This window comes from Eretmochelys imbricata, chromosome 1 (assembly GCF_965152235.1).
Source record: "Eretmochelys imbricata isolate rEreImb1 chromosome 1, rEreImb1.hap1, whole genome shotgun sequence".
Classification (NCBI taxonomy): domain Eukaryota; kingdom Metazoa; phylum Chordata; order Testudines; family Cheloniidae; genus Eretmochelys; species Eretmochelys imbricata.
This window is the reverse complement of record NC_135572.1, coordinates 331,984,158-332,012,008: the sequence shown is the minus strand read 5'-3', so window position 1 is coordinate 332,012,008 and position 27,851 is coordinate 331,984,158. Positions and strand designations below refer to the sequence as shown.

Here is a 27,851-nt window from a genome sequence, read left to right as displayed (position 1 = left end):
ATGGCAGCAGGCGGCCGGCAGCCCGGGCCCATGCCGGACCTGGGCCGCTACGTGGTGGCCCGGCCCATATACAGCGAGCCGGCCTTTGAGGAGGAGAACAAGAAGAGAGCGCACCTGCAGCCGACCCTGCGCGAGCGAGTCCAGGGAGCCTGCAGGTGAGAGCAGGACCGACGGCCAGGGGAGCCGGGGAGCTGGGCCCCGGGAGTGGGGAGGGAGGGGACCCAGTGCGGGCAGGGAGTCCCGCGGAGACTTTGGGGAACGCGGGGGCACCTGCCTGGCGGCCCAGGCTGTGTCTGGGCAGCACTAAGGGGGCGCGGGGGCCCGCGGAGCCGAGCGACTGTCTGGGAGCGGAGGAGCAGAGGGAAAGGAGGCGAAAGGCTCGGCTGCTCCCCGGCAGCCCCAGCGCCTTGCGCGGGTCGTGTCGCCCGGGCTGGGGGCACAGATCCAGGGCCGCCCTGGGAGTGATCGGCGGCGGGACTGACATCGCTCTGAGCTCCCGGCGTGTGAGATGCGCAAGCCCAGGTACAACAGACTCCAGCCTGGCCCCTGCTGCGCACTTCGTTCGGTGTCTGCTGGTCTCCGAGCTGGGAGATCAGCTCTGTCCAGAACAGGGGGAGTTTTCACGGGTGCTTGGCTCTCTCCCCTTCACTGCTTCACTGATTCCTTCTTCTCCTTCCATTGTTTTTGTGACCAGTTGAAACTTGAGTTTTATTTGACGTAAACCACGCAAGTAACATGTAGGTGCTTTCCGTCTTGTTAAAACGCCAGATTCAGCGCTGTGTAAATCCAGAGTGACTCTGTAGAAGTCAGTGCAGGCGCTCAGATATCATGGGAACGGGTGCAGAATCGAAATAGAACGGAGTCGAATTTGGCCCAGCACTGTCCTTATTAGAAGATACATTTAGGACGTGCCGCGTCTAGCCTCTGGAGTTCCTTTGATTGCATAGAGTTGCTCAACCATTATTCTTTGTTCCTCGAAGTCATCTTGGCGTTACCTATAAAATGTTGCAATTACAATTTGATTGCATTTTATAGTCCGAGGCAGACGGAATCCTTTTTCTTTCGAGAGTGGTCGTTTATACACACAAACAATCATATCACAGGATCAGAATAAACTGGATCCAACTGAAGAGTCAACTTTCCATCTTGTAGCAAAAGAATTTGATCAAAAACAAAATTACTGCTAAAAACACATATTGCTCTGCCTGAAACGAACTGAGTAATAAGAAAATAGCCTAAAATAATGTAAACATTGATAATCCTTCGTTCTTTTAACATTCAGGGGCATATAGGGACACCTTTACTCATGGTGAGTAGCATTTTACTCCTCAGGTAATACTTTGATACCAATGGGACTACACACAGAGGAAGGTGCTAGCTAGCATGAGTGAGAATGACAGACTCCGACCCTCTGAGAATAATCCAATATTTTGTTTGGAAAGGTGACCGACCCATTCAAAATTATTTTCAAAGTAGATCATGTTTTTATTTTTAGAAACATGAACAAAAAACTAAATGCTGTGGTAACTCACCCATTGATACAAAATCTCTGTTGAGAAAGTCCACTTTGGTTACTATGCATCACCAAATACCAACTATTGGTTTTGCAAATGAAATATTTTAAATGTTATGATGGGTGAAACTTGCTGGCCACTGTCACCATTTTCAGTCGTAAATGCTAAGCATTATGGACAAAACCTGGGGTAACTCTTAACTTGAGAGCAAAATTTGGCACTATAAAATCAGTAAATTGTAAACAGCATTCAGACAATTTCTACAAAATATTACCAATCTTCTTTTGGCTAAATATCACCTACTGAGATCTCTTGGTAGGATTTTTTTTTCCACTTTCCAGTTATGATTTCACAGGGGTAGGTTGACAATTTAATTATCTGGAGGTTGTTGTTTTTTTGGCAGCTGTTCAAGAAAAAAGGCCTTTCAGATAACCAAGTCCTTTCTCCCCATCCTGGAATGGCTACCTAAGTACAGAATAAAGGAATGGATAGTTAGTGATATCATCTCTGGTGTCAGTACGGGGCTTGTAGCTACTTTACAAGGTAAGGTCCAGGAAGATTTTATCTGTTATTAAGGAGAAACTGGATGTACTATATTGGCATTCCCATAACTATGTCTGACCCTTTCTAATCAGGTTTCAGAGTAGCAGCCGTGTTAGTCTGTATTCACAAAAAGAAAAGGAGGACTTGTGGCACCTTAGAAACTAACCAATTTATTTGAGCATAAGTTTTCGTGAGCATCCGATGAAGTGAGCTGTAGCTCACGAAAGCTTATGCTCAAATAAATTGGCTAGTCTCTAAGGTGCCACAAGTCCTCCTTTTCTCCTTTCTAATCAGTGCTTCAGTGTTAACCATGATTAAAATCCATGAGGACTAATGTTATTTTATATTGCATACAAATTAATATTTCACAATAAATCACTGATTTCCTTAATTTAGCCTACTTTTTCTGTTTATGCAATACGGGCTAGCAGATTGCAATTTCCTTGAAGTTGTTATTCAATTATATTTGACCAGTATCTTTTTGATTTTTTTTAACTCTATGGACCTAAGGTGAACATTTAAAAATTGAATTGTGTTACTCAGTTATTTGTGATTGGTCAGATAAGTCACTAGTATTATTTCTGTTCCCCAATTGGCTCAGCACCCCAAACACTTGTCTATCCAAATGTAAACTCATGAATACAACTTTCTGTTAACATTTGTGCCAGTAAAGCTTGATTGCTCAAATGTTTGTAATAAACTAAAACAAAAGGGGTATGAACCTGGCCAAACTTTAAAAATCGGAATGGATATTCACAGAACATAGTTTGCAATGTTCAGCTAGTTTTGTTTAATACATTTATTAATGATAGAGAAAGTAGATAAACAGAGAGGTGGTGATGTATACATACAGATGACTAAGCATTAGTTAGATTAATCATGACTAGGCAGTTGTGAAGAACACCAGAAGGAGGTAAGTAAGAGCCCCATTCTCATCCCTGGATCTTCTGATACTGGCCACTTTCAAAGACAGGACTAGATGGGCTACTGGTCTGTTCCAGTATAGTAATTCTTTTGGGCTAGATTGTCCCTTCATCTAGACCTGCATGCAAATCTCCCCCGTCCTGTGCAGATGATAAGGTCAGCTGCCTTCACAGCTCTGTTGCCCCCCTTCTGCCCCTCAGTGGGTCGAGTATCTGTGTATTACAGCTGCACCTAATGGCCCCAAACAAGATTAGGGTCTGATAGTGGCAGACATTATATAACCATAGACAGAAACACTCCCTGCCCCCAAAAGCTTGCCGTTTAAATAGGCTAGCTGGACAAAGGTTGGGAGAAAGGAAGTAGAATCAGCCCATTTTACAGCTAGAGAACTGAGACACAGATAATATGAGATGACTTGCCGAAGGTCACACAGGAACTGTATGGCAGAGCTGGAAAAAATCTTCTTATAACCGGCCAGGCAGTAGCAGTACTTTAATTACAAGAACATTTTCTCTCTCTCTCTCTCTCTCTCTCTCTCTCTCTCTCTCACACACACACACACACAAACTTCTTAAAGTTAGAATCCAGCAATACAATTTATTTTAAAATATACTGTTTAAATACATTTTTGGACTCACATGCTTCCTTCTGGCACAAATGTGCATAGAGATTAGTTAATACAAAAATTCTGTGGCTTGGTTAGAGCTACATACTCTTCATATAATCCCCAGCCCTAGCTGGTTGGGTTCATAGTAGCCAGGAGGTGGAACAAAAAAACGGAGCCAAAAAATTAAGCAGATGCCAGGGATCCCCAGGTGCCTTGGTCCCCAAACCAGACAGATTCCATGATTCTTCATGTGTGCTGCTCTTCAGCCTTCCCACCAGACTGTTATTTGTCCTGAAGTCCTGGTAGCACTTTGTGGTACCTCTGAGAGGGGACTCACAGACTCTGTAGTGGCAGTTAGTGCTGCCTGAAACAGCATTAAATTTCTGCACATTTTACTGGGGATGCTCCACTGTTCTAGGGGTGGGAAGGGTTATAACACTTCTCCACATCTCCTTATTTCTCCTGCCACTTTATCAATGTAGCTGATAGGTCAAACAGATATGCAGAGGAAGGCAACGTGGCTATACATGGAAAAGCATCTTGCAAAGCTGCTTTTCTGCTCTTCGGGGCCCCATCATAGCCGTTGTTACTAATTGGTCATTTTATTGGTAAGGAGCAAAATTTTCAAATGTGGGTGCCTACGGTTAGACATCTACATCCATATTTAGATATCTAAATAAAAATGGCCTGATTTTCAGAGGTGATGAGTAAATGGGCATCCATGTTTGAAAATTCCAGCCATAATTGAGACTTTTTTGGCACAAATTTACCCATGGAAAGGTAGATCAGTTGCTTTCACTTGCAAAGTTCCCTTGTCTGAATCTCGCAGAGCCCTTAAAATTTGTTCCTGTATTTTGTGAAAACAAAAATGGCTGGTGTAACACTTAATACTTACACCTGTAACTACCTGGTTGGCTCTCTCAAAAATGTTGAGGCACAAGCTCACAATTTGTGCCCACAACTGAATTACAGATGCAAAATGTATTTTCAAATTGTGCCTGGCTGAAAGGAAGCTGCCTTCCTGAAAATTTGGCCCATTACTTGACCAGAGATTAGTCTGTTGTGAGATTTGTAACTAAAATGATGATTATATATGATTACAGGTTTGGCATTTGCTTTACTGGTTGCAGTTCCTCTTGGATATGGTCTCTACTCTGCGTTTTTTCCCCTCCTGACATATTTCTTCTTGGGAACATCAAGGCACCTCTCAGTTGGTAACTGCATCTGTTTAATATCAGTTTTAGTCAATTATCTTTTTTTCCACAGTGTTTATGTCTGGCATGAGTATTAATATGCAGTGTGAAGCAGTCATTTTGTTAACCATATTCACTGTATTGAGCGTTCATGTTGGCAGGTTTGTGGGGCTTAAAAAGTATTTTGGCTCCGTACAGAGGGCTATGCATAATGCTGAACTTTACTTGTTCCCATACACAGCTTTTCTGCTTACTTTGTGTTGAAGTTCATCAGTCCTGTGTTCTGCCTGGCACCAGATGGAAGCAAGACCCTGGTGGGCACAGAGAAGTGCATTCTAGATTATTTAATGAACAAGCATTTTGTCACCATAAAAATGTTTTAACTAGTTCTCTAATGCAGAACTGCTTATTTTATCTTGCAAACACTTGGATTTTGTGATGTGTGTAAAGTCATGCTTTATACTGTTCATCTTTACAGGACCGTTCCCTGTGGTCAGTTTGATGGTGGGATCTGTTGTGCTGAGCATGGCACCTGATGACAAGTTCCACATAATGAGCAGTAATGCTACAGGGCTTAACAAAACGCTGATAGACACTGCGTCCCGAGATGCACAGAGAGTAGTGATTGCCAGTACCCTCACATTTCTGGTTGGAATTATACAGGTAACATAACTGCCTCAAAGATTCAAATTGATGTTGCTTTTACTTTATTAAATAACTGGCAAAAATGCAGCTTGAAATAGCTTATTAGGGCTCCCTTCTCATGGTAAAACACACAGGAGGGGGGAAAGTCACCCTGAAATTTACATAGCTTTCAAATGACAGAGAATTCAATACATTTCCTGCTTCATGGCAGGAGTGCTGGAACAATTTTTATAGTGGGGGTGCTGAGAGCCACTGAACCAAATTGTAAACCCTGTATATGATGGAAACCACTTCAAGCCAGCGGGTGTGGCAGCACCCCTAGAACTCTTAGTTCCAGCACCTATGCTTCATGGGAAAAGGTTTGTGACAGCACGGCTGGGAGTGAAGTGGACAGAATCGTAGTTGAGTGCCTGCAAAAAGCCTGAGACAGCTGTAGGGAAACCAAGTTCCAACAGCATAGATCTTGGATCATAAGGAAGGAGGGCCCTTACACAGCTCTGCAGTTCTTCCTTTGTCTCCCTGGAAGGTATGCTGGTTGGTGTGAGGGAAGATGGTCCAATGATTCCTGGTCAATACACAAAGAACAAGGCATGTCTAACATAGAAAATGCATAAGTAGACACCAGATAAGGTAAAAGTGGGTGAGAATATGAACTACATAGGACACAGATGGACATCGTGGGTAGGGAAGAAATCCACAGCAACTGTCATGCAAAGGAAGGAGTCCAAGGCACCATATAAATCTTGCTGTCCCGTAGTGATATACCAAAGTTGTTCTTTTGTCCACTTCCCTACTGAAGAACTTAGGAACAGATTCTGCAGCTGCTCTGTGCACAGTACTCATATTGAAATCAGCAGCACTCAGAGTGGCTACACTATGAGGCCCTTCAAGTTTTGCTTAATAAAGTAGTTTCAGACTTTTCAGATTCACACACAGGGCCAGGTTATGTGTGTGAATTACTCACACTGAGTAGTACTTTACTCCACAGCTAACCTGATTTACTTCAGTGGGACTACTTATGGTATAAGGTGCTAGTCAATGTGAGTAAGGATATCACAATTTGACCTGTTCTCAGCCAGCATACTGTATGGGACTGAATCCTGAGTATTTTGTAACATCGTTGTTGCACCTTTTAACTGTTTAGCAAACTGTTATTCCCTGGTGATTTTTCCAGCTTGTGTTTGGAGCCCTACAGATTGGTTTCATTGTGAGGTACCTAGCAGATCCCCTGGTTGGAGGATTCACAACTGCAGCTGCTTTTCAAGTTTTTGTTTCACAACTGAAAATAGTCTTAAATGTTTCAACGAAAAATTATAATGGGATCCTTTCCATAATATATGTAAGTATGCCCTGCTGATTTGCTTTTGTTTCACATCCATAATCAGGTTCCTCAGGCCAGTAAAAATGAGCATATGGGACAAGTAGTCCATGACCTTCTCTGAGGTTTTGTGTCTGCTTCTCTGTATGGGCTATTTTATCATTCTATTTAAGTGGCTTCAAAGTGTTTTGAATTGTCTTTTATTTTTTTCAGACCCTCATCGAAATATTTCAAAGAATTGGTACCACCAACATTGCAGATCTCATTGCTGGGCTACTGACCATTTTTGTGTGTATGGTAGTTAAAGAAATAAATGATCGATTCAAACACAAGATCCCTGTTCCGATTCCTATAGAAGTAATTGTGGTAAGCAAAGTACCCTAATAAGAAACACAGCAGACTGGGCTGATTGCAAGAAGATCAGAGCAATGTTTCAGTATTAAAACCATTGTTTTATTTGATTCCAGACAATAGTAGCCACAGGGATCTCATATGCTGCTGACCTGGAAAAAAAGTACAATGCAGGCATTGTTAAATCCATTCCTAGAGGGTGAGTGCCCTTGTCTTCTGAGACACAGCTAATATTTTCAATGGCTATTAATGAGACTAGTAAAAGAATAATAGTGAGAATGAGAGAGAGACACAGTTTGATTCACAGCCAAACATTTCCTGAATTCTAGTCCTGGCTCTGTCACTAATTCCCTCCATGGCCTTTGGTAAGTGTCCCCCTCACTGTACAATGGGAATAATAATACTTACCCTCCTTTGTAAAGCACTTTGAGATCTACGGATGAAAATGTTATATAAGAGCTAGGTATTATTATTAATAATAATCAGTTAATGTTTGTAAAGTGAGTATGTGAGTATGGAAAATGCTGTATAAATGCTAAGTGTTTTTAATAATAATATTTGACATTTATATAGGACTCAATCTTGAAAACCCATACTTATGTGAGTGGTCCCATTGTAGTCCTTATTCATACATATAGCCCAGTCAAAAGTACCCCTGGCATACTCACAAGAGTAAGGGTTGCACTGGCAGTGACTTTTACCTGGAAGATCTAAGCACTTTACAATGATAACCTTCACATTCTGTTTGGTGTGCAAGCCTTAATAAATTGATATTTGTAAAGGTCTTTGAGACTCTTCAGATAAAAAGTGTTCAGTACACAAATGTGAAATATTGTTAATGTAATAGTGTTATTAATCATATACTGTCCAACATATCCAAAAATATACTTCTTCGCTTTGTTACCACAAGGCCAAAATTTAGTCCCCCAAATTTTGAAACCAATGGGAGTTTTGTCACTGACTTCAATGGCCAGGGATGGCCTTATGGGCTGGGGCATATGACTTATGAGGAGAGGCTGAGGGAACTGGGGTTATTTAGTCTGCAGAAGAGAAGAGTGAGAGGGGATTTGATAGCAGCCTTCAACTACCTGAGAGAATGGAGCTAGGCTGTTCTTAGTGGTAGCAGATGACAGAACAAGGAACAATGGTCTCAAGTTGCAGTGGGGGAGGTCTAGGTTGGATATTAGGAAAAACTATTTCACTAGGAAGGTGGTGAAGCACTGGAATGGGTTACCTAGGGAGGTGGTGGAATCTCCATCCTTAGAGGTTTTTAAGGCTCGGCTTGACAAAGCCCTGGCTGGGATGATTTGGCTGGTGTTGGTGCTGCTTTGAGCAGGGGGTTGGACTAGATGACTTCCTGAGGTCTCTTCCAACCCTAATATTCTATGATTCTATGACACTGTGGGTGACTGCCCAGGACGCCGTGGTCAGGGGGCACTGTGGTCAGTCCCCCCCACATACCCCAGCCATCCCAAGGCCCCTTTAAACCCAGAGTGCTGGGGCTAGAGCTGGGGAGGGGCAGGGCTGGGGGTGCTCCAGCGGGGGACTCTTACTGTGTGCCGGAATCCAGTTGCTAGTCTCGGCCAGGATGTGGAGGGACGAGACTTCCTCTTCCTCTGCACAGGCCTCTCTCTGAGCCAGGTCAGACCTATCTCTGGAAACCTCCCACAGCAGCAGGAAGCTTTGCACCTCTGCCCCCTGCTTCCTGCCCCCAAAGCTCCCCAGACATGGGGGAGGGGTCACAGTATGGGGAGCTGCCCCACCGTCTGACCAACCCCCATGCCTAAGGGAAAATGGCGCCAAAATACAAGTTCGTCCGGCGTGCCGTTTTTCCTCAGGCTGGCCCTGTCAATAGGATCAGGATTTGGGGCATATTGGACAAGGTAACCTTGTTGTATGGTTTGCAAGTGTTCCCAGCTTTTTGTTTTTTGAAATATTGTTCATGTTATCAGTAGTGTACATGTCCTGCTGCTTTGAAGCTTCTTCACAAATCTAGTAAACACAGAATTTGATCAAAATTGATAATGTAAATATATTTTCCTAAATATTAGGTTTTTGCCTCCTGAGCCTCCAGCTGTCAGTATGTTTTCAGAAATGATAGCAGCCGCATTTTCCATTGCTGTGGTCGCTTATGCTATTGCTGTGTCTGTGGCAAAAGTCTATGCAACGAAACATGACTATTCTATTGATGGAAACCAGGTATATGAAACCCAATTAATTTAAAAACTAATTAAATGTAATTTGGGCATGAAGGATGCTTATATGTCCAAACTGGAAAAGAAATTATACAGATTTATCAGACACAAGTGAAACTCTCCTATGTGAAATTAATTAAACTATTTGAAAAAGCAGATAAGATATGGTCCTGTGATACAGTGATACATAGAGATGAGAGTGGTGTGAGCTACCCAAGATACTGAACCAGAGCCTCAGTCCTAGTTAATCTCCTCTGTGTTGTTCCAGTGACATCAAGGCACCGAAAACTGCTCTCAAGAGGCAGTTGGGATAACCATTACGTAGGGGTATTCTGTGGTAATGTAAAGCTGGAATAACTGACTTTATGTGGCCTGCTTCCACTTCTCTGCATAGAGAGTGTTCTAAGGTGGCTGGTGGTAGGGAGGGGCAATGCTGGGCTGGTGAACCAGTACCTGGAAGACCACTCCAGTCAGCATAAGTTAGGCCTGGCCTACACTTAGTTTTTGTACCAATTTAACTCTTTCTGTTGGGAGTATGATTTTACGCCTGTATTATTAAATTGGCACATCCCTTAGTGTAGACACAGTTATACTGGTATTAATGTGCTTATGTCCGTACTCCTGTAAATGTATGGGTGTAAGCTGTGCCAGTTTATACCACTATAACTGCATCCATACTACGACGTTGGGGTTGTATTGCTTTAACTATAGCCATTTCTAAACCAAGTTAGTTATAGTGTCATAAAAACTGTGTAGACAAACCCTGTGGTTTCTCAAACTGTCTCTATTCCTAGGATCAAGGGAGATGAAGAAATGGCTTAGAGCCACCTTTGTCTCCTCTATCCATGCTGAACATGTACTGCATCCTTTGAATATGTGGGAAAAATATATTTGCTACAAAAAATGAACCAAGCATGTTGTTTAACTGGTCTCTCTGTCCTTTACAACTAATGAATAATGCCCTAATTACAATATATCTGATTTTAGAAATATTTTTATTTATTAAGTAACCAAATTGGCCCTCTAAGCATGTGAATTATGAGAGGAGACTTCTCTATGTTGGACACTGTGTATCGTGAAGCTATAATACACAATGTTCACATTGGGAAACACTTTAAATGATGGTTGCCTAACATGTCCTCACTTGCAGTTTAATAAGGCTAAGTGGGTAGTGCAGCTGCATGTACTGTTTTCAACATTCTACCTGCACTGGCCTGTTCCAGAAGACATTAGGTAGCGATTACAGTAGCTGAATGATTGGTAATCAAACAAAATTATATTCCTTCTAGTCCTAATACTATACCTGGCAAACATTCAACAACAGAAAGTCCTAGAAAGAAAGCTAGATTACTAGTCTACTTAAATTAGATGAGTGAAAAATAATAACAGCATAAAAACAGGCAATGAAACAAGGTTTGAGGGAGGATTAGTTACCTTCTTTCATCTGTGATAATTAGGGCCTTACCAAATTCATGGCCATGAAAAACTCATAATGGACTGTGAAATCTGGTCTCCCCCTGAGAAATTTGGTGTTTTGTGTGCTTTTACCCTATACTATACAGATTTCACAGGGGAGACCAGTGTTTCTCAAATTGGGGGTCCTGACCCAAAAGGGAGTTGCAGGGGGGGTCACAAAGTTATTTTAGGGGGGTTGCAGTATTGCCAACCTTACTTCTGTGCTGCTTTCAGAGCTGGGTGGCCAGAGAATGGTGGCTGTTGGCCAGGTGCCCAGCTCTGAAGGCAGCGCCCTGCCAGCAGCAATGCAGAAGTAAGGGTGGCCAAACCAAACCAGGCCATCCTTACTTCTGCGCTGGTGCTGGCGGTGGCTCTGCCTTCAGAGCTGGGCTCCCGGCCAGCAGCCGCCGCTCTCCAGCTGTCCAGCTCTGAAGGCAGCACCATTGCTAGCAACAGTGCAGAAGTAAGAGTAGCAGCACCGTAACCCCCCCTACAATAACCTTGTGACCCCCCCAACTCCTTCTTGGGTCATGACCCCTACAATTACAACACTCTGAAATTTCCTATTTAAATAGCTGAACTCATGAAATTTATGATTTTTAAAATCCTATGGCCGTGAAATTGACCAAAATGGACTGTGAATTTGGTAGGGCTAGTGATAATTTGTTTTAATAGACTCATAGATTTTCAAACTTAACAATAGTAACAGTCACTGATCTATCTCTAGCATCTTCTTCCAGAGCAAAGTTGTGTCGAAATCTATGTGGATCATCTAGGTCTGTTCTATTTAAGGATCTGGCTTCAAGATCCTACCCTGGTAGCAAAACCTTTTACATAAACTAAGGGCTCATCTAAACAGTTTTTGTACCAATGTAACTATATTGGTTTAGAAACTGATATATTTAAATCTGTACAACCCCCATGTATGGATGCTGTTATACTGGTATAAAATGCTTATGTTTAGATAGCTTATATTGGTAAATTTATGGAATTAAGCTATACCATCATAGGCATCTTTATACTGGTACAACTGTGTCCACACTAGGGGATTGCACCAATTTAACTATATTGGTTTTTAAGATGATGTAGTTAAATCAGTAAAAAAAAAACTGTGTGCAGATCAGCTCTAAAATACTTAACAGCAACTGTTGTAACGAATCCAGTATTTTCTGCATGCCTACTGTACTTCTCACTTTACAGGCTCCTATAAGGAAGTATTATCTTTGCTGTGCAAACAGGGGTGCTGGAACAACTTTTATAGTAGGGGTGCTGAGAGGCATTGAACCAAACTCTAAACCCTGTATATGATGGAAACCACTTCAAACCAGGAGCTGTTGCTACCTCAGCACCCCTAGTTCCAAATCTATATTTACATCATCATCTAATCTTGTTCTAGGAATTTATTGCCTATGGAATCAGCAATGTGTTTGCAGGAGCTTTCTCTTGTTTTGTTGCTACCACCGCTCTGTCACGTACTGCTGTCCAGGAAAGCACTGGTGGGAAAACCCAGGTAATGGGTTTATTTTACTATTAATTTTAAAGATATTTCAGTTTAATATTGCATAGGGCACAGACTTCACATAGGGTTAACTCCAATATGCTTGTGTGTATGACCCTGGTTGGACTGACAGTGGGATTTGAACGCAGGCTGTGTAGTGCTAAACACATGAAGCTAAAGGCTGGAATACTGCAAACGGAACCTGTAACACTCACAAACTTCTTATGTGGACCAGCCATTAGAGGGACACAAAGACTTTCCTAGTATGGGTTACACTTTACATAACAACTATACACTATTTATTTAATAGTAGGGCCATTCAGAGGGCAAGTAGCAGGTAGAATATGGAACTGGTGTGGATTTTCCCCTCTTCCCTTACACAAAGTCAACCTTTCCCAAGGTACTAATTTGTGTGTGGTGATTTACATGGACCGATGAGACTTAATCACCTTATATAGTTGAATTGTTTCTGGATTTGGCTGTGTATGCTTAAACATAATAAATATTTTAACAGGTCTCCTTGTTTACAAAGAAATATAAAATATACCAACATATGCATTATTCATAGTGAGTTTGAAAACATAGCAGAGAGTCTAAAAATACTTGTTTCATATCAACACTACTGTCTTCTTTGCAGGTTGCTAGCATAATCTCAGCAGGGATTGTACTGATTGCCATTGTGGCTCTGGGGAAACTACTAGAGCCCTTACAGAAGGTATGATGCTTCTCCTATCTAGCACTCTTACCACTGCACCATTTAGGCCATATGCTCAGCTGGTATAAATTGGAGTAGCAGCTCTATGTGGAACTGTGCTGATTTATACCAGAGGACTATCTGGCTCATAGTGTACAATTTTAATTTACTTAATAACCAGAAAACTAGACCGAAAACATACAATGTGTTCTCTCTTCTGAACAACCCAGTTTTCACAATCTCTCTTTGCAGTCTGTGTTGGCAGCTGTTGTCATTGCCAACTTGAAAGGGATGTTCATGCAGGTGTTTGATGTTCCTCGTCTGTGGAGGCAGAATAAGGCTGATGCTGTAAGTCATTTACTTTTTTCCTACATGTTTTGGGTCTAGTTGTCTTTTTGTGTTTTAACCCCACCCAATTTACTCATAACTTCCACAGTTTGTTAACAGAAACAGAATTTTGTGTTGTTAACACCAAAAGACTTTAAGACAGATTATCTGGTCCATTAACGCAGTTTTGTGTTAGTTTCCCAACACAATACTGCCCTAAAGCCACCAGATCGAGCCAGTGAAAATTTCCTCCCGTGTAGGAGGCACTTGTGGCAGCTTCTTTATCACATTCATTCCGAGTCTCCCATTGGAAGGGGTGTGTCTAGAGGAAAGGGGGCTTGATCAGGTATCCCTGTGTATTGGACATCCCTTCCTGTTAACAACTAGCAAAGTTTACAGCTGCCTTCTAGTTCAATCAGCTGAGCTGCAGATTAATGTTAAGACAGCCTGAAGTCACTTTTACCACCCCACTCTCGTCTTTTGCTGAGCAGTTTGGCTGAATGAGAGAATCTGGCCCCTTATATTCAGATTCTGAACCAATGCATAACCAGTCCCCAAATGTTCCCATATAGCCTGCAACAACAACATTAGTGTGGACCATGCCTGGACCAATAGCATCACAGTCCTCACCAAATAAATGTTTTTTCTTGCTTGGAGCAGCAATTATCTGTGCTGGAATGTGTGCATAGGGGCCCTTGGTGTGTCAAGGGACGTATGCACAATTACATCTAGACTGTGCCCTCAGACCCCTATAATCTCATCCCAAGGCACCCCTCATATCTCTTATTGGAGTTTCTGTGGAGCAGGCCACAAACTGCACATAATCTCTGATATGCAAAGATTTTCTCATGAATGCCTATGAACAGTGCCCTGTCTGTAGCCAAATCCCAAAGTCCTTACTCAATTTTTACTTAGTCCTTTTCTTGGGTAAAAACCTCATTGACTTCAATGGGAGCTGATGGTGCTCAGCACCTCACAGGGTTGGGTCCAGTGGGAGTTTCTGAGCTATGACTGAGTAAAGAGTTCAGAAATTAGCTCAAGTAGGCAGCACAGACTTCAAAATGTTTGTCCCCCCGCCTTCCCCACCCGGTTTATGTGAAATACTACCCATTTGTGGTACAGATCCTTCTCCCAGAAATAAGTGGGACCCCTCCTTTGCCACTACACATCTGAGGGCAGACTGTCTTCCTACAACAAATTAGGTTCTTGGGGAAATACATTGCTTCAAATTCCTGGAGTAAAAATAACAAAAATAACTGCTGTTGGAGAGAAATAAAGACAATGGGAAACTGCATCCTCTTTAACTGTACAAGGGATAACTGAGTTTCTGCTAGACTTCATTACATTAGAATAGCTTGATAATTTATTGCCTGAACACCAAATACGAATAAGAAACGAAGCAAAGATGGGCAAAGCTAGTTTGGAAATAAAGGAAGAGTTTAATATAGAAGTCAGCACATAGTTTGGGTATTTTGACCATCTTCAAGCTTAAATTCTTTTGTTGCTATTATTATTTGGTGCAGTGATTTTCTTCTGTGATCAGAAGCTATTTTCTTTTTTAATTCAGAGACACTGTGTTTGTTCTTTCCTCTCTAGATGATCTGGATTTTCACATGTGTGGCATCCATCATTCTGGGTCTTGATTTGGGATTACTTGCTGGCCTTGTATTCGGATTACTGACAGTTGTGGTGAGAGTTCAGTTGTAAGTAACACAGAAACAGCAAGACCTGTCAGTGCTATCCCATGAAAAGTAAGGGAATTTAGAGAAAAGGAGAGAATTTATGTCTGAAAATCAGTCATATTGACCATGATTTTGAAGTGAAAGAAAATCTACCCTTCTGTTTCTATGAGAGTGTTCATAGATTCCAAAGCCAGAAGGTACTGTGTTGTAGTCACATTGATGTAAACGAGGCATGCATCATTTTTGTGACTGATCTACTCTGTTTTTTACCTGGCCATCTGTCATTTAGGTACCCATAAGAGATCTTAAAAGGGATGGAAGCATTCAAAATAAAGTATAAGAAGTTATACGAGTAGCTATACTTTATCAATTACTATTCACTGAGCATAGAACATTGTGGGGAGGGAGACAGACACATGTTGAGACAGACAACATTTTGGCAAGTAACATTCTCAGCAGCTACTTATTCTGGATGTCATTATAAGGCATCTGTAGAGTAGAAGACATGTGCAGACAAATGTGTGCTGTGTGACTATTCCCCCTGCCCCCACTTTATTGCTGCTTTAAGATTCTATTCCAAGGTTCACATTTTAGCTGTTGACTATGGCTCTAGTGTTCCCCTCACTGCCTAGCATGGATGAGAGCAAACATGTGGAAGAATAAGTGAGACTGAATGGAGGTGATGGGTGACTTTCACAGGATGTTGCTCCACTGCTCAGCCATCTCATAACTCTCTCCCAGTTTTCTGGCTGAATATACAAGATAACACCTTTCCTTCTGCCTGGAATCCAGAAAGCAAAGCTGACATCAAAGCCAGTCCATAGCTTTGCTGTCAGGAAGTGGTTAAAAGTGGTGCAGTCAGTATGCTTGAGCCACCATAGACCAAAGTGCATCACATCCAAGCAAGGACCTGCTATATCCAAGGGAATTCCCTGCGCAACCTCCTGCTGGGGCTATTCAGTTTGCTGATTCTCACCATTCTGTAAAAGGTTATATGTAACAAGTCATCCCATGTTATAAGTTCCTCAACTGGATGTTAATTTGACACCATTTTTTGTTTCTGTTAGTCCCTCGTGGGGTGGCCTTGGGAACGTTCCTGGCACAGACCTCTACAAGAACGTCAAGGACTACAAAACAGTAAGTGTTTCTGACTGGTTATTTTCCTAATGGCAGCCTGCAATCCAAAGTGAAGTACAGAGTTCTACCTTGCAGCTGCTCTCACGTTTAATATGGAAGCACAGCTCCTGAAGATAATGGGTCTCAGCGTAAAAACTTCCATCTGGAGCCAAGTGGTCAGACCACATTGCATGCTGGGAACTATAGTTTCTGGGAGCTAAAACTTTATATTAAAAGTGAAGGTAGCTAGCAATCAGTTCATTTTTATATAAATTAGTGCCTACTTGGATTCTTGGCAAGTTATCAAACTGATGCTCTAGTAGGCTAAGTTTGGGTGCTGCTGTTAATTAGATAAATGTAATATACATGCTTGACCTTGAAATTATTTTGACAACAGGTTGTTGAACCAGAAGGAGTGAAGATTCTCAGATTTTCCAGTCCTATTTTTTATGCTAATATAGATGGATTGAAAAGCAGCCTGAAATCCACTGTAAGTAGTCTACGATGATTTTGGAGGTTTGCTATTTAATTGGCTTTGGAATTTCTACAGATGTTTGCCTAGATAAAACAAAAATAATTTTGATAACTTGGTCCTGGTTTCTATAGGTGGGGTTTGATGCAGTTCGCGTGCATAACAAGAGGCTCAAAGCACTGAGGATGATACAGAAACTGATCAAGAAGGGAAAATTAAAAGCAACTAAGGTAAAGTTTAATTTTTTATTCTGCTCTTTGCTAAAGGGTTACTGTCATGGCTAATAGGTCTATATAAGGCAAGCTGGCTTTGTTTTGGTTCACAGTGATGTGATATAAGCTTCCATGTATTTTATTTTTAAAATAAAAAAGAGATAGTTTTGACAGATCACTGTTATAGGAAGTATGGACCCTACATGGCACTTGGGAAGCTAGGGGTGAAAACCATGCATCAGGCCACTGGAGGCAACTAGACTTAGTGGTAATCTATGCTGGTGTAGCAAAGAGAATGTTTAGCTGTGTTCCCAGAAGGTGGCAACATTCACCCAAAAGACAGCAGACTGGGCTGTGTTAGATGTTCAGAAGGCTAGGTGGATATATTTCTTAATGGACTCCCTATAGCGTAAAAATATAATTAGGAAAGTCAAAAAAGAATCTGAAGAACAGCTAGCCAAAGACTCAAAAAGTAACAGCAAATTTTTTTTAAGTACATCAGAAGCAAGAAGCCTGCTAAACAGCCAGTGGGGCCACTGGATGATTGAGATGCAAACAGAGCACTCAAGGAAGATAAGGCCATTGTGGAGAAACTAAATGAATTCTTGCATCAGTCTTCATGGCTGAGGATGTGAGGGAGATTCCCAAACCTGAGCCATTCTTTTTTGGTGACAAATCTGAGGAACTGTCCCTGATTGAGGTGTCATTAGAAGAGGTTTTGGAACAAATTGATAAACTAAACAGTGATAAGTCACCAGGACCAGATGGTATTCACCCAAAAGTTCTGAAGGAACTCAAATGTGAAATTGCAAAATTACTAACTGTAGTTTGTAATCTATCATTTAAATCAGCTTCTGTACCAAATGACCGGAGGATAGCTAATGTGACGCCAATTTTTAAAAAGGGCTTCAGAGGTGATCCTGGCAATTACAGGCCGGTTAGCCTGACTTCAGAATGGGTAAACTGGTTGAAACAATAGTAAAGAACAAAATTGTCAGACACATAAATGAACAGAAGTTGTTGGGGAAGAGTCAACATGGTTTTTGTAAAGGGAAATCATGCCTCACCAATCTACTAGAATTCTTTGAGGGGGTCAACAATCATGTGGACAAGGGTGATCCAGTGGATATAGTGTACTTAGATTTTCAGAAAACCTTTGATAAGGTCCCTTATGAAAGGCTCTTAAGCAAGGTAAGCTGTCACGGGATAAGAGGAAGATCCTCTCATGGATCAGTAACTGGTTGAAAGATAGGAAACAAAGGGTCAGTTTTCAGAATGGAGACAGATAAATTATAGTGTCCCCCAGGGGTCTATACTGGGACCAGTCCTATTCAACATATTCATAAATGATCTGGAAAAAGGGGTAAACAGTGAAGTGATAAAATTTGCAGATGATACAAAACTACTCAAGATAGTTAAGTCCAAAGTGGACTGCGAAGAGTTACAAAAGGATCTCACAAAACTGGGTGACTGGGCAACAAAATGGCAGATGAAATTCAATGTTGATAAATGCAAAGTAATGCACACTGGAAAACATAATCCCAACTATACATATAAAATGATGTGGTCTAAATTAGCTCTTACCACTCAAGAGAGAGATCTTGTAGTCATTGTGGATAGTTCTATAAAAACATCCATTCAATGTGCAGTAGCAGTCAAAAAAGCTAACATGCATGGGCTTTCAATCTTCCCCAGTTTACCCTTGTGTCAGATTTAGGAAGTGAATGCTTGCATTCTCCACCATGTAATTGATTGTGCTTCTAAGATGCACCCTTAGGGCAAGGGTGGGCACCTCTCTTGTCCCAGATATCCTTCTCTCGCTGTAGGCATTGCTGTATTGCTGATTTGGAGCATGGGGTGCAGCCCTCTGGCTGTGAGTCATAGGAAGGCAGCTCCCCCTACCTTCTGGCTGTAATAGCAGTTCAAAACAGAATAATTCTGCAGAATGGTGGGAATCATTAAGAAAGGAATAGATAATAAGACAGAAATTATCATATTGCCTCTATATAAATCCATGGTACGCCCACATCTTGAATACTACATGTAGGTCTGGTTGCCCCATCTCAAAAATGGTATATTGGAATTGGAAAGGTACAGAAAAGAGCAACAAAACTGATTAGGGGTATGGAACAGCTTATATATGAGAAGAGATGACTAAGACTGGGACTTTTCACCCTTGAAAAGAGACAACTAAGGGGGCATATCATAAATTATAGAAATCATGACTGGTATGAAGAAAGTAGATAAGGAAGTGTTATTTACTCCTTCTTATAACACGAGAACTAGGAGTCAGCAAATGAAATTAATAGGCAGCAGGTTTAAAACAAAGAAAAAGAAGTATTTCTTCACACAATGCATAGTCAACCTGTGGAACTCTTTGCCAGAGGATGTTTGTGAAGGCCAAGACTTATAGTAGGGTTAAAAAAGAACTAGATAAATTCATGGAGGATAGGTCCATCAGTGGCTATTATCTCAGATGGGCAGGGATGCAAAACCTTGCTCTGAAGTGTCCCTAGCCTCTGTTTGTCAGAAGCTGGGAATGGGTGACAGGGGATAGATGACTTGATGATTATCTCTTCTGTTCATTCCCTCTGAAGCACCTGCCATTGGCCACTGTTGGAAGACAGGATACTGGGCTGGATGGACCATTGGTCTGACCCAGTATGGCAATGCTTATGTTCTTATTATAATGCAAGTGGCAAGAAGCTCGACCCTTTGTTTTGATGTAATCATTCAGTTTGTGATACGTACTGAAATGGAGAGTGGAGATTCTTTTTCCAGCCTATGTTGCCCAGATACTTCCACATTCAGAAAAACTATTTGAGCTGTGCACCAGGCACCACATGCCACAGAGTTGGAAATCTCTATGTTTGGGTGAAATATAGGTGGGTGTCGGAAAGGACCTGTGAATATGTATCCATTCACCAGCCTCAGATAATCACTGAGAAGCTCAAGGTGCACAATTGTGTAGCATAGTGCACTCTGATATCATTCGCTGTGATATGACTGTATTGTTCACTCACCTCTCTTTTTGGTAATATTCTGGGAAGGGGAAGTCCCTGGCACTGGGATGTGAATGTGTGAGAGATCCAGGATTACACAGAAAGGGCAATGTACACATAGTGTTAAGTCTGGTAAGTGGATGTACACTTACGATCACTAGGGAGAGGAGGTCCTCTTGGTCCACAGAGAGCCGTAACCATCCAGTGCTGCATCTAAATGCTTTGAGGTGTATCAAGGTGCAATAAAGATCAATGCTCCATAATAAACCATTGCAACATGGAACGTTTATAGAACATCATGGCTGCTTCAGAGTCAAAGTGCATCTAATTAGTACACATTAGGGAGGGGAGCCATTAACTGCTGATAACATGTTTAACTCACTGGACAATTCTCCTGATAACAGGCAATATGTTCAAACATGGGCACCTGAAGAGGATAATCAAATCACAAATATGAGGTGTCAGTTTGAACCTCGTCTTCAGAACTTGACCCATCTAGTGAACTCTACCCTTGAGTATTTTCAGGGCCTGGGGAAAAGAAATCCTTTCCCTCCAGCATGCAGGCAGCAGTAGAACACCTCCATGGCTGCTACTGTAGCCTTGAGGTTGGAGTGACTATTGGCAGCTGTGCCCACAGTATGTTGGGGAGGGGAGAGAAAGGCCAGTGGATCTGGACGCAGTGGATTACCTGGTCCTTCCTTTACTCCTCCTTCTCATCCCTACACCTGTTTTATGAAGTTAGAGACTGGCAGTCCCTTCAGAGCTGCATTCTGGTGCACCGAGAATGCAAATCCCTTACACAGGCTCCTTATATCTTGCCTCCTATATGCAGAAGAATTGCATTGGTTTTCCTGCCAACAGGGCATTCCACAGCTGCTTAAATGGGGCAACATTTATCACGCTATGTGTAAAATAGCCATTTATATCATTAAGTGCTTATATGAGTGTCCAAATGTGGACTGTAGATGTCCTATTGAAGTCCCCACATTTGAAGGTTGGGACTAAGTGTCAATTTTTGCCAGATATTATACTGCAGGATGCTAGATTTTTGTTTTCTTTCAAGTTTATATGATGATATGTTCAGTTAAGTGACAATAACTCTTGACCCTTGGATTGTTATTGCAACAAATGTAATAAATATAATTCAAAAATAAAAACATCAACCCTAAAGATTCTATAGGGTGAGGTTCTCAAGTGGAAGCTTGGATATAAACTGGCCATCATATGGATATAAACTGGCCATCAGGAAGTTTAGACTTGAAATTAGATGAAGGTTTCTAACCAACAGAGGAGTGAAGTTCTGGAATAGCCTTCCAATGGGAGCAGTGGAGGCAAAAGACATATCTGGCTTCAAGACTAAGCTTGATAAGTTTATGGAGCGGATGGAATGATGGGATGGCCTAATTTTGGCAATTAATTGATCTTTGACTATTAGCGGTAAATATGCCCAATGGCCTGTGATGGGACACTCAATGTGTTGGGATCTGAGTTACTACAGAGAATTCTTTCCTGGGTGTGTGGCTGGTGAGTCTTGCCCACATGCTCAGGATTTAGCTGATCGCCATATTTGGGGTTGGGAAGGAATTTTCCTCCAGGGCAGATTGGCAGAGGCCCTGGGGGAAGGGGGGGTTTGCCTTCCTTTGCAGTGTGGGGCAGGGGTCACTTGCTGGAGGATTCTCTGCACCTTGAAGTCTTTAAACCATGAGTTGAGGACTTCAATAGTTCAGACATAGGTCAGGAGTTTGTTACAGAAGTGGGTGGGTGAGATTCTGTGGCCTGCATTGTGCAGGAGGTCAGACTAGATGATCATAATGGTCCCTTCTGACCTTAAAGTCTATGAGTTGTTTTCTGGACAGTGGTTTTCCCATATGGCTCTCCTCCCTTAATGAACAACAACAAAACAGGAAAGAAAATACACTGCATGCAGGGAGAAGTGCTAATTATTGGCTCAATCTTGTTTCCATTTAAGTCATTTAGTGCAGGATCAGTCATATGTGAAGAAATGAGGAAAAAATGCTTCCACCATTATTGCTTAAACAAGCTAATATGGAAAAATTCCAAAATCTTTGTCCCTGATTAAGTTATATATTTCTTATATTATCTGTTCTGATTAGAATGGCATCAGTGATTCTGGGGCTACCAATGAAGCTTTTGAGTCTGATGAAGATCTTGATGATCCTGAAGATCTTAACATTCCAACCAAAGAAGTAGAGATCCACGTGGACTGGAATTCAGAACTCCCAGTCAAAGTGAATGTCCCCAGAGTGCCTATCCACAGTTTAATTTTTGACTTTGGAGGTGTATCATTCTTGGATGTTGTAGCTGTGAGAACAATGAAAATGGTAAGTCTTTTTATTTTTTTCCTGTCCAGTATTAGTCACTGGTATGTTAATTAGGGACAGGTTGGCTGAAATTAACTTTGAGTTTCCCAGTGTATGTTGGTTTGTGACATATCTTTAATATTTCTGTAACAACAGGTAGATTTTGGTCTATTTATAAATTAGATACAAAAACCTATAATAAAAACATTATTAAGATTGTAAAGACAAGCACTTAAACATTAGAAAATGCCAGCATTAGGATGCCTGTGCAACCTTAATTTGGCCTCCTGGTGCCTATGCATTGTTACTATCTTTAATTTACATGATCAAATATTTTTCCATGGGACCCTTGCTTCAATCAGTGCACAGGATGCCCAGCGCTCACTTAAAGAGAAGCTATTCAATAATTTGTTTTATTCTCATTGTTCAATGTGTGGCCTCATGCCTTATTTACTGCACACTATTCAGACCTTGCCATGAATACAAAATTATTAACTTCCTCATGGACTTTTCTTTAGCACTCATTACTATAGTATCTGAGTACACTAATGTTAATCAATGTACGTTCACAACACCCCTGTGAGATGAGGGGTATTATCTCCATTTTACAGATGGGGAGCTGAGGCACAGAGAGATTAAGATGAAAAATATCCACTAATTGTGGGTGACCAATATGTGACACATAGGACCTGATTTTTCAGAGAATGTAGCATTATATAGCACTGGGTATGTTCGAAGCATTGACTTCAACTGCAGTTCCTGAGTGGTCAGCACTTCTGCAATTCAGATCCCAGGTTATTAAGTTGGACATCCAGCAAATGAGGAACAAACAGTTAGTAACTACCTGCAAATAATTCTTTTCTGCTCCGGTAATCCTCTGCCTTATTCATTCTGCATCTTTCAACTTCTGCAACAAATGCGGGAGGGGTCCCACAGACCATAGCTTCTCGACCTTTTTCTTTCTGAGGCCCCCCTCAGTATGCTATAAAAACTCCATGACCCATGTGTGCCACAACAACTGTTTTTTCTGCATATAAAAGCCAACACCAGCATTGGGGGTTGCAAACACGACAATTGCCTGGGGCCCACACGACAGGGGCCCCCCATGAAACTATTGCTCAGGCTTTGACTTCAACCCTGGATGACAGGGCTCAGGGCTCCAGGCTTCAGACCCATGCAGTGGGGCTTCGGCTTTCTGTTCTGGGCCCCAATGAGTCTAATGCTGGCCCTGCTTGGCAGACTCCCTGAATCCTGCTCATGGCCCCCTCCAAGGGGCCCCGGACCTCTGTTTGAGAACCACTGCCACAGACAACCATCTGTACTGCACAACCCCAATTCATTCTCAGAGCATGTCCATAGTGTCATGCAACTATAATCATAGATGGCACTGTCAGCTTTGCCTTTCATAATCAAAGTCTGGCCACTGACAGCATCCTGGAGTAGATGGAATTTGGGTCTGGCAATTCCTATGTTCCTATGAATAAAAGAACACATGATTTGGGATTGTGGTGCAAATACTTAAAGGAAAATGAAAAATGTAACTAATCTTTGTGAATACAAATACTGTTTCTTAAATGTGTGTGTATAAGAAAATGTTTATTGCAAACCACCCCCTTTTTTTTCCAGATAGTTAAAGAGTTCGAGAGAATTGATGTGACTGTATACATTGCATCACATCAAGGTAACCATATATCTATTATCACTAATACACACCAAGAAGGATAGAATAAAAATAATAAAGGATCTGTGGATTGTATCTGTGGAAGTACTTTTTTAGTGAATAGAGTTAAAAGTGAACTGAACTGCTCTTTTAAACAAATAAATAGTTAAACTGCATCTGGCTATGTCTGCAGGCGTACAAAGGAGTCTTGGGGAGAAATGAAATTAACTTAGAGAGAACCCACTATGATAGAATTATAGGTCTATACATTTTATTGTTGGTAATTGTTAATCTCTATTTTGACACTTATTTTTTCAATTATTTTCAAATTTATCAGTCTTTTATAACTTTGTTTTTTTGTTCAGACAACATTATAACAAAGCTGGAACAATGTGGCTTCTTTGATGATAACATCAGAAAAGACATATTCTTCCTGACTGTCCATGATGCTGTGCTTTACATACAGCATGAAATGATGCACAGAGACATCCAGGATCCTATTTTTGAAAAGGTGAGGACCATATATCATTTATTTTTCTGCATCATACACTAGCTGTAAATAGTTTTCACCATTTGTGATAAAGGGAAAAAGCTTTAGGAACTACTTGAAGAGTTGTTTAAAAAAAGCAAAAAATGTTCACACAAGGTGCTTATAAACTGGACAGCTTGTGTTATATATTTGATGGCCTGCAGATCTTTTCTAACTGTTTAGAGGAGTATTAATTACTATGTATCATTTATATGGCAGTAGTGCAGGTTGAGGTCCCATTGTGCTAGGCCCAGCCAGAGATGATCTGTGCCTACTGATGTGGGGGGGGGAGGAGGGCAGAGTGAGGGCAACTGGGTTCAGCAGCCCATGTGAGCATGCTCAGTCCAACCAAGCAACAAATTGGGGGTGTGGGTGATATGACCCCACATGCCCATGCCCCCGCCCCACGTCGCCTCTGCAACAACACAAACATATAGTGAACCAGTGGTCCCTGCAATTCCTAAGAGAAACTTCAGAACACTGAACAGATTGATTCAAATCCTCCACACATTACAAGGAAGCCCTAAAGTTCTAACTCTACCTTCATCCAGTGCCAGCCCATTGGGGGCTCTAAGAAGGAATATTTTGGGCCCCCCTAAACACACTAATAATTAATTGGGGGGCCCCCCCTTGAGCTGCTCAGGGCCCTAAGCAATTGCTTAGTCTGCTTATGCCTAGCACCAGCTCTGCCTACATCCATCTTAAATATGCAGCCTTGATTGGCCATACACTCCACCAGGGGCCTTCAAATTTTGTGACTCTCCTCACAAATACAGCAGTATGGGGCCCTGAATTTTTGGTCATTTTTGCTGGTCATATCAGATTCTGGAGGAGTTACTCTGCAGTATTTAAAAAAGACTTCATACCATTTTAACTAACCTATGGCTGCATATATATAGACAAAAAAAAAAGGAGTACTTGTGGCACCTTAGAGACTAACCAATTTATTTGAGCATGAGCTTTCGTGAGCTACAGCTCACTTCATCGGATGCATACCGTGGAAACTGCAGCAGACATTATATACACACAGAGATCATGAAACAATACCTCCTCCCACCCCACTGTCCTGCTGGTAATAGCTTATCTAAAGTGATCATCAAGTTGGGCCATTTCCAGCACAAATCCAGGTTTTCTCACCCTCCACGCCACCCCCCACAAACTCATTCTCCTGCTGGTAGTAGCCCATCCAAAGTGACAACTCTCTTCACAATGTGCATGATAATCAAGGTGGGCCATTTCCTGCAGAAATCCAGGTTCTCTCACCCCCTCACCCCCCTCCAAAAACCACACACACAAACTCACTATCCTGCTGGTAATAGCTCATCCAAAGTGATCACTCTCCCTACAATGTGCATGGTAATCAAGGTGGGCCATGTCCAGCACAAATCCAGGCTTGCCTTGATGCCAGTCCCTGCCTACAGACAGCCCCCCAACCTGAAGCAAATACTCACCAACAACCACATACCACACAACAGAACCACTAACCCAGGAACTTATCCTTGCAACAAAGCCCGTTGCCAACTGTGCCCACATATCTATTCAGGGGACACCATCACAGGGCCTAATAACATCAGCCACACTATCAGAGGCTCGTTCACCAGCACATCCACCAATGTGATATATGCCATCATGTGCCAGCAATGCCCCTCTGCCATTTACATTGGTCAAACTGGACAGTCTCTACGTCAAAGAATAAATGGACACAAATCAGATGTCAAGAATTATAACATTCATAAACCAGTCGGAGAACACTTCAATCTCTCTGGTCACGCAATCACAGACATGAAGGTCGCTATCTTAAAACAAAAAAACTTCAAATCCAGACTCCAGCGAGAAACTGCTGAATTGGAATTCATTTGCAAATTGGATACTATTAATTTAGGCTTGAATAGAGACTGGGAGTGGCTAAGTCATTATGCAAGGTAGCCTATTTCCTCTTGTTTTTTCCTACCCCCCCCCCCTCCAGACGTTCTTGGTTAAACTTGGATTTAAACTTGGAGAGTGGTCAGTTTGGATGAGCTATTGCCAGCAGGAGAGTGAGTTTGTGTATGTGTGTGTGTCCCCGGGAAAAAAAAAGGGGGGGGGGGAGTGAGAAAGTCTGGATTTGTGCTGGACATGGCCCACCTTGATTACCATGCACATTGTAGGCAGAGTGGTCACTTTGGATGAGCTATTACCAGCAGGAGAGTGAGTTTGGGGGGGGGGGTGGAGGGTGAGAAAACCTGGATTTGTGCTGGAAATGGCCCAACTTGATGATTACTTTAGATAAGCTATTACCAGCAGGACAGTGGGGTGGGAGGAGGTATTGTTTCATGATCTCTGTGTGTATATAATGTCTGCTGCAGTTTCCACGGTATGCATCCGATGAAGTGAGCTGTAGCTCACGAAAGCTCATGCTCAAATAAATTGGTTAGTCTCTAAGGTGCCACAAGTACTCCTTTTCTTTTTGCGAATACAGACTAACAGGGCTGTTACTCTGAAACCTATATATAGACAGTGAGTCATCATCAGGATTACAACCAAGGGCCTTCAGCATCAAAATAACAAGCCTCTACCCCAACAGCTAAAAGAATAATTTTGTTAATTACGAGTAACTTTATTGGTATGGTTGCAACATTCATTTTGTTCACAATACTTGTTAACCTTCTCTGTTAAGATTTCACTGATGCAGGAATCTAAGGAACCAATAGATTTTACAGAAACAGGAAATCTTGATGATGAACTTGATGTTCAGGAGGAGGTATGGAGCTATCCTTTTAATTAAATAAAGCATGTGTCTATGATGTATGCTGTTTTATCGGAACTATAGCAATATGAGTGGTGCTGATATATGGGGCCAACCAAGAAAAAATAAAAAAAATATAAAAAAACCCAAAACACCACAGCCTTGTGAGCTCTACAGACTTTGGCAGCTGACTGGCTGATCCAGGGAAAATATTGACTGTGGCACACCCAAGGAGTGGGTTGAGGGATGCCAAAAGTCTGCCCTCCTTATGCACCTAACAGTCAATACTAGTGAGGGAAGTCACAATGAATCTTTCTTGAAGGTGTAGCAGGTGCCACATGTATTCACACATTCCTACCTCCAGCACCCTCAAGGTTTTATGCCTGCTTCTACCCTACAAAAGCTTAATGCTTTTACCTGAAACTGCTCTCCCCATCCACCAAGCACCAGCCAGTTCTAAAAGCCATAATTTACCCCTAACGTTTTCAAGCTACCTCAGGGACTGAAAAAGAAACAGCCTGACTCAAGACTGACTGTTTTGTGAGGGTTCAACCAGCTGCTTGATAGCCAGTGTTTACTGGGTGTAGGTGGTAATCTCCAGGTCTCAAAGCTCACTTCATCTCCCTGATTGACTTCTGTGATGAAGCTGCCAACCAGAGAGATGGCTTCAGGTTACAGCCTTTTAAAATTATTTCCTGGCAGACTCAGTCAGCCAGGACTGAACCCCTTGGTTGTATAGTAATATATATGCAAAAGTTGTTGTTTTTTTAATATGGTGTGTACACAGAACTAATCACCTATTTCCCTCTCACAATTCCCCATCTTTTAAAACTTATTTCATTAGGCCATGCGCAGACTCGCTTCATGA

At 41.8% G+C, this 27,851-nt stretch overlaps 1 protein-coding gene across 1 annotated transcript; it reads left to right on the top strand.

Annotated features, from left to right (window-relative positions):
* SLC26A4 (solute carrier family 26 member 4) lies at window positions 1-27,851 on the top strand. Its single transcript, XM_077807861.1, has 20 exons — window positions 1-155; window positions 1,918-2,057; window positions 4,692-4,802; window positions 5,260-5,444; window positions 6,601-6,765; window positions 6,958-7,110; window positions 7,212-7,294; window positions 9,147-9,294; window positions 12,142-12,255; window positions 12,881-12,958; window positions 13,190-13,285; window positions 14,861-14,967; window positions 16,014-16,083; window positions 16,460-16,552; window positions 16,669-16,764; window positions 21,863-22,090; window positions 23,696-23,750; window positions 24,095-24,240; window positions 26,915-26,998; window positions 27,828-27,851. Exons 1-20 carry the CDS (start codon window positions 1-3, stop codon window positions 27,849-27,851), a joined length of 2,331 nt encoding a protein of 776 aa, XP_077663987.1.

What these genes read in the sequence shown, in the direction of transcription:
- SLC26A4 (XM_077807861.1), top strand. Translation starts at nt 1, where the DNA reads ATGGCAGCAGGCGGCCGGCAGCCCGGGCCCATGCCGGACCTGGGCCGC. An exon ending in GCTTGTAGCTACTTTACAAG is followed by an intron (nt 2,058 to 4,691) that starts GTAAGGTCCAGG and finishes ATATGATTACAG; the next exon opens with GTTTGGCATTTGCTTTACTG. An exon ending in GAAAATTAAAAGCAACTAAG is followed by an intron (nt 16,765 to 21,862) that starts GTAAAGTTTAAT and finishes TGTTCTGATTAG; the next exon opens with AATGGCATCAGTGATTCTGG.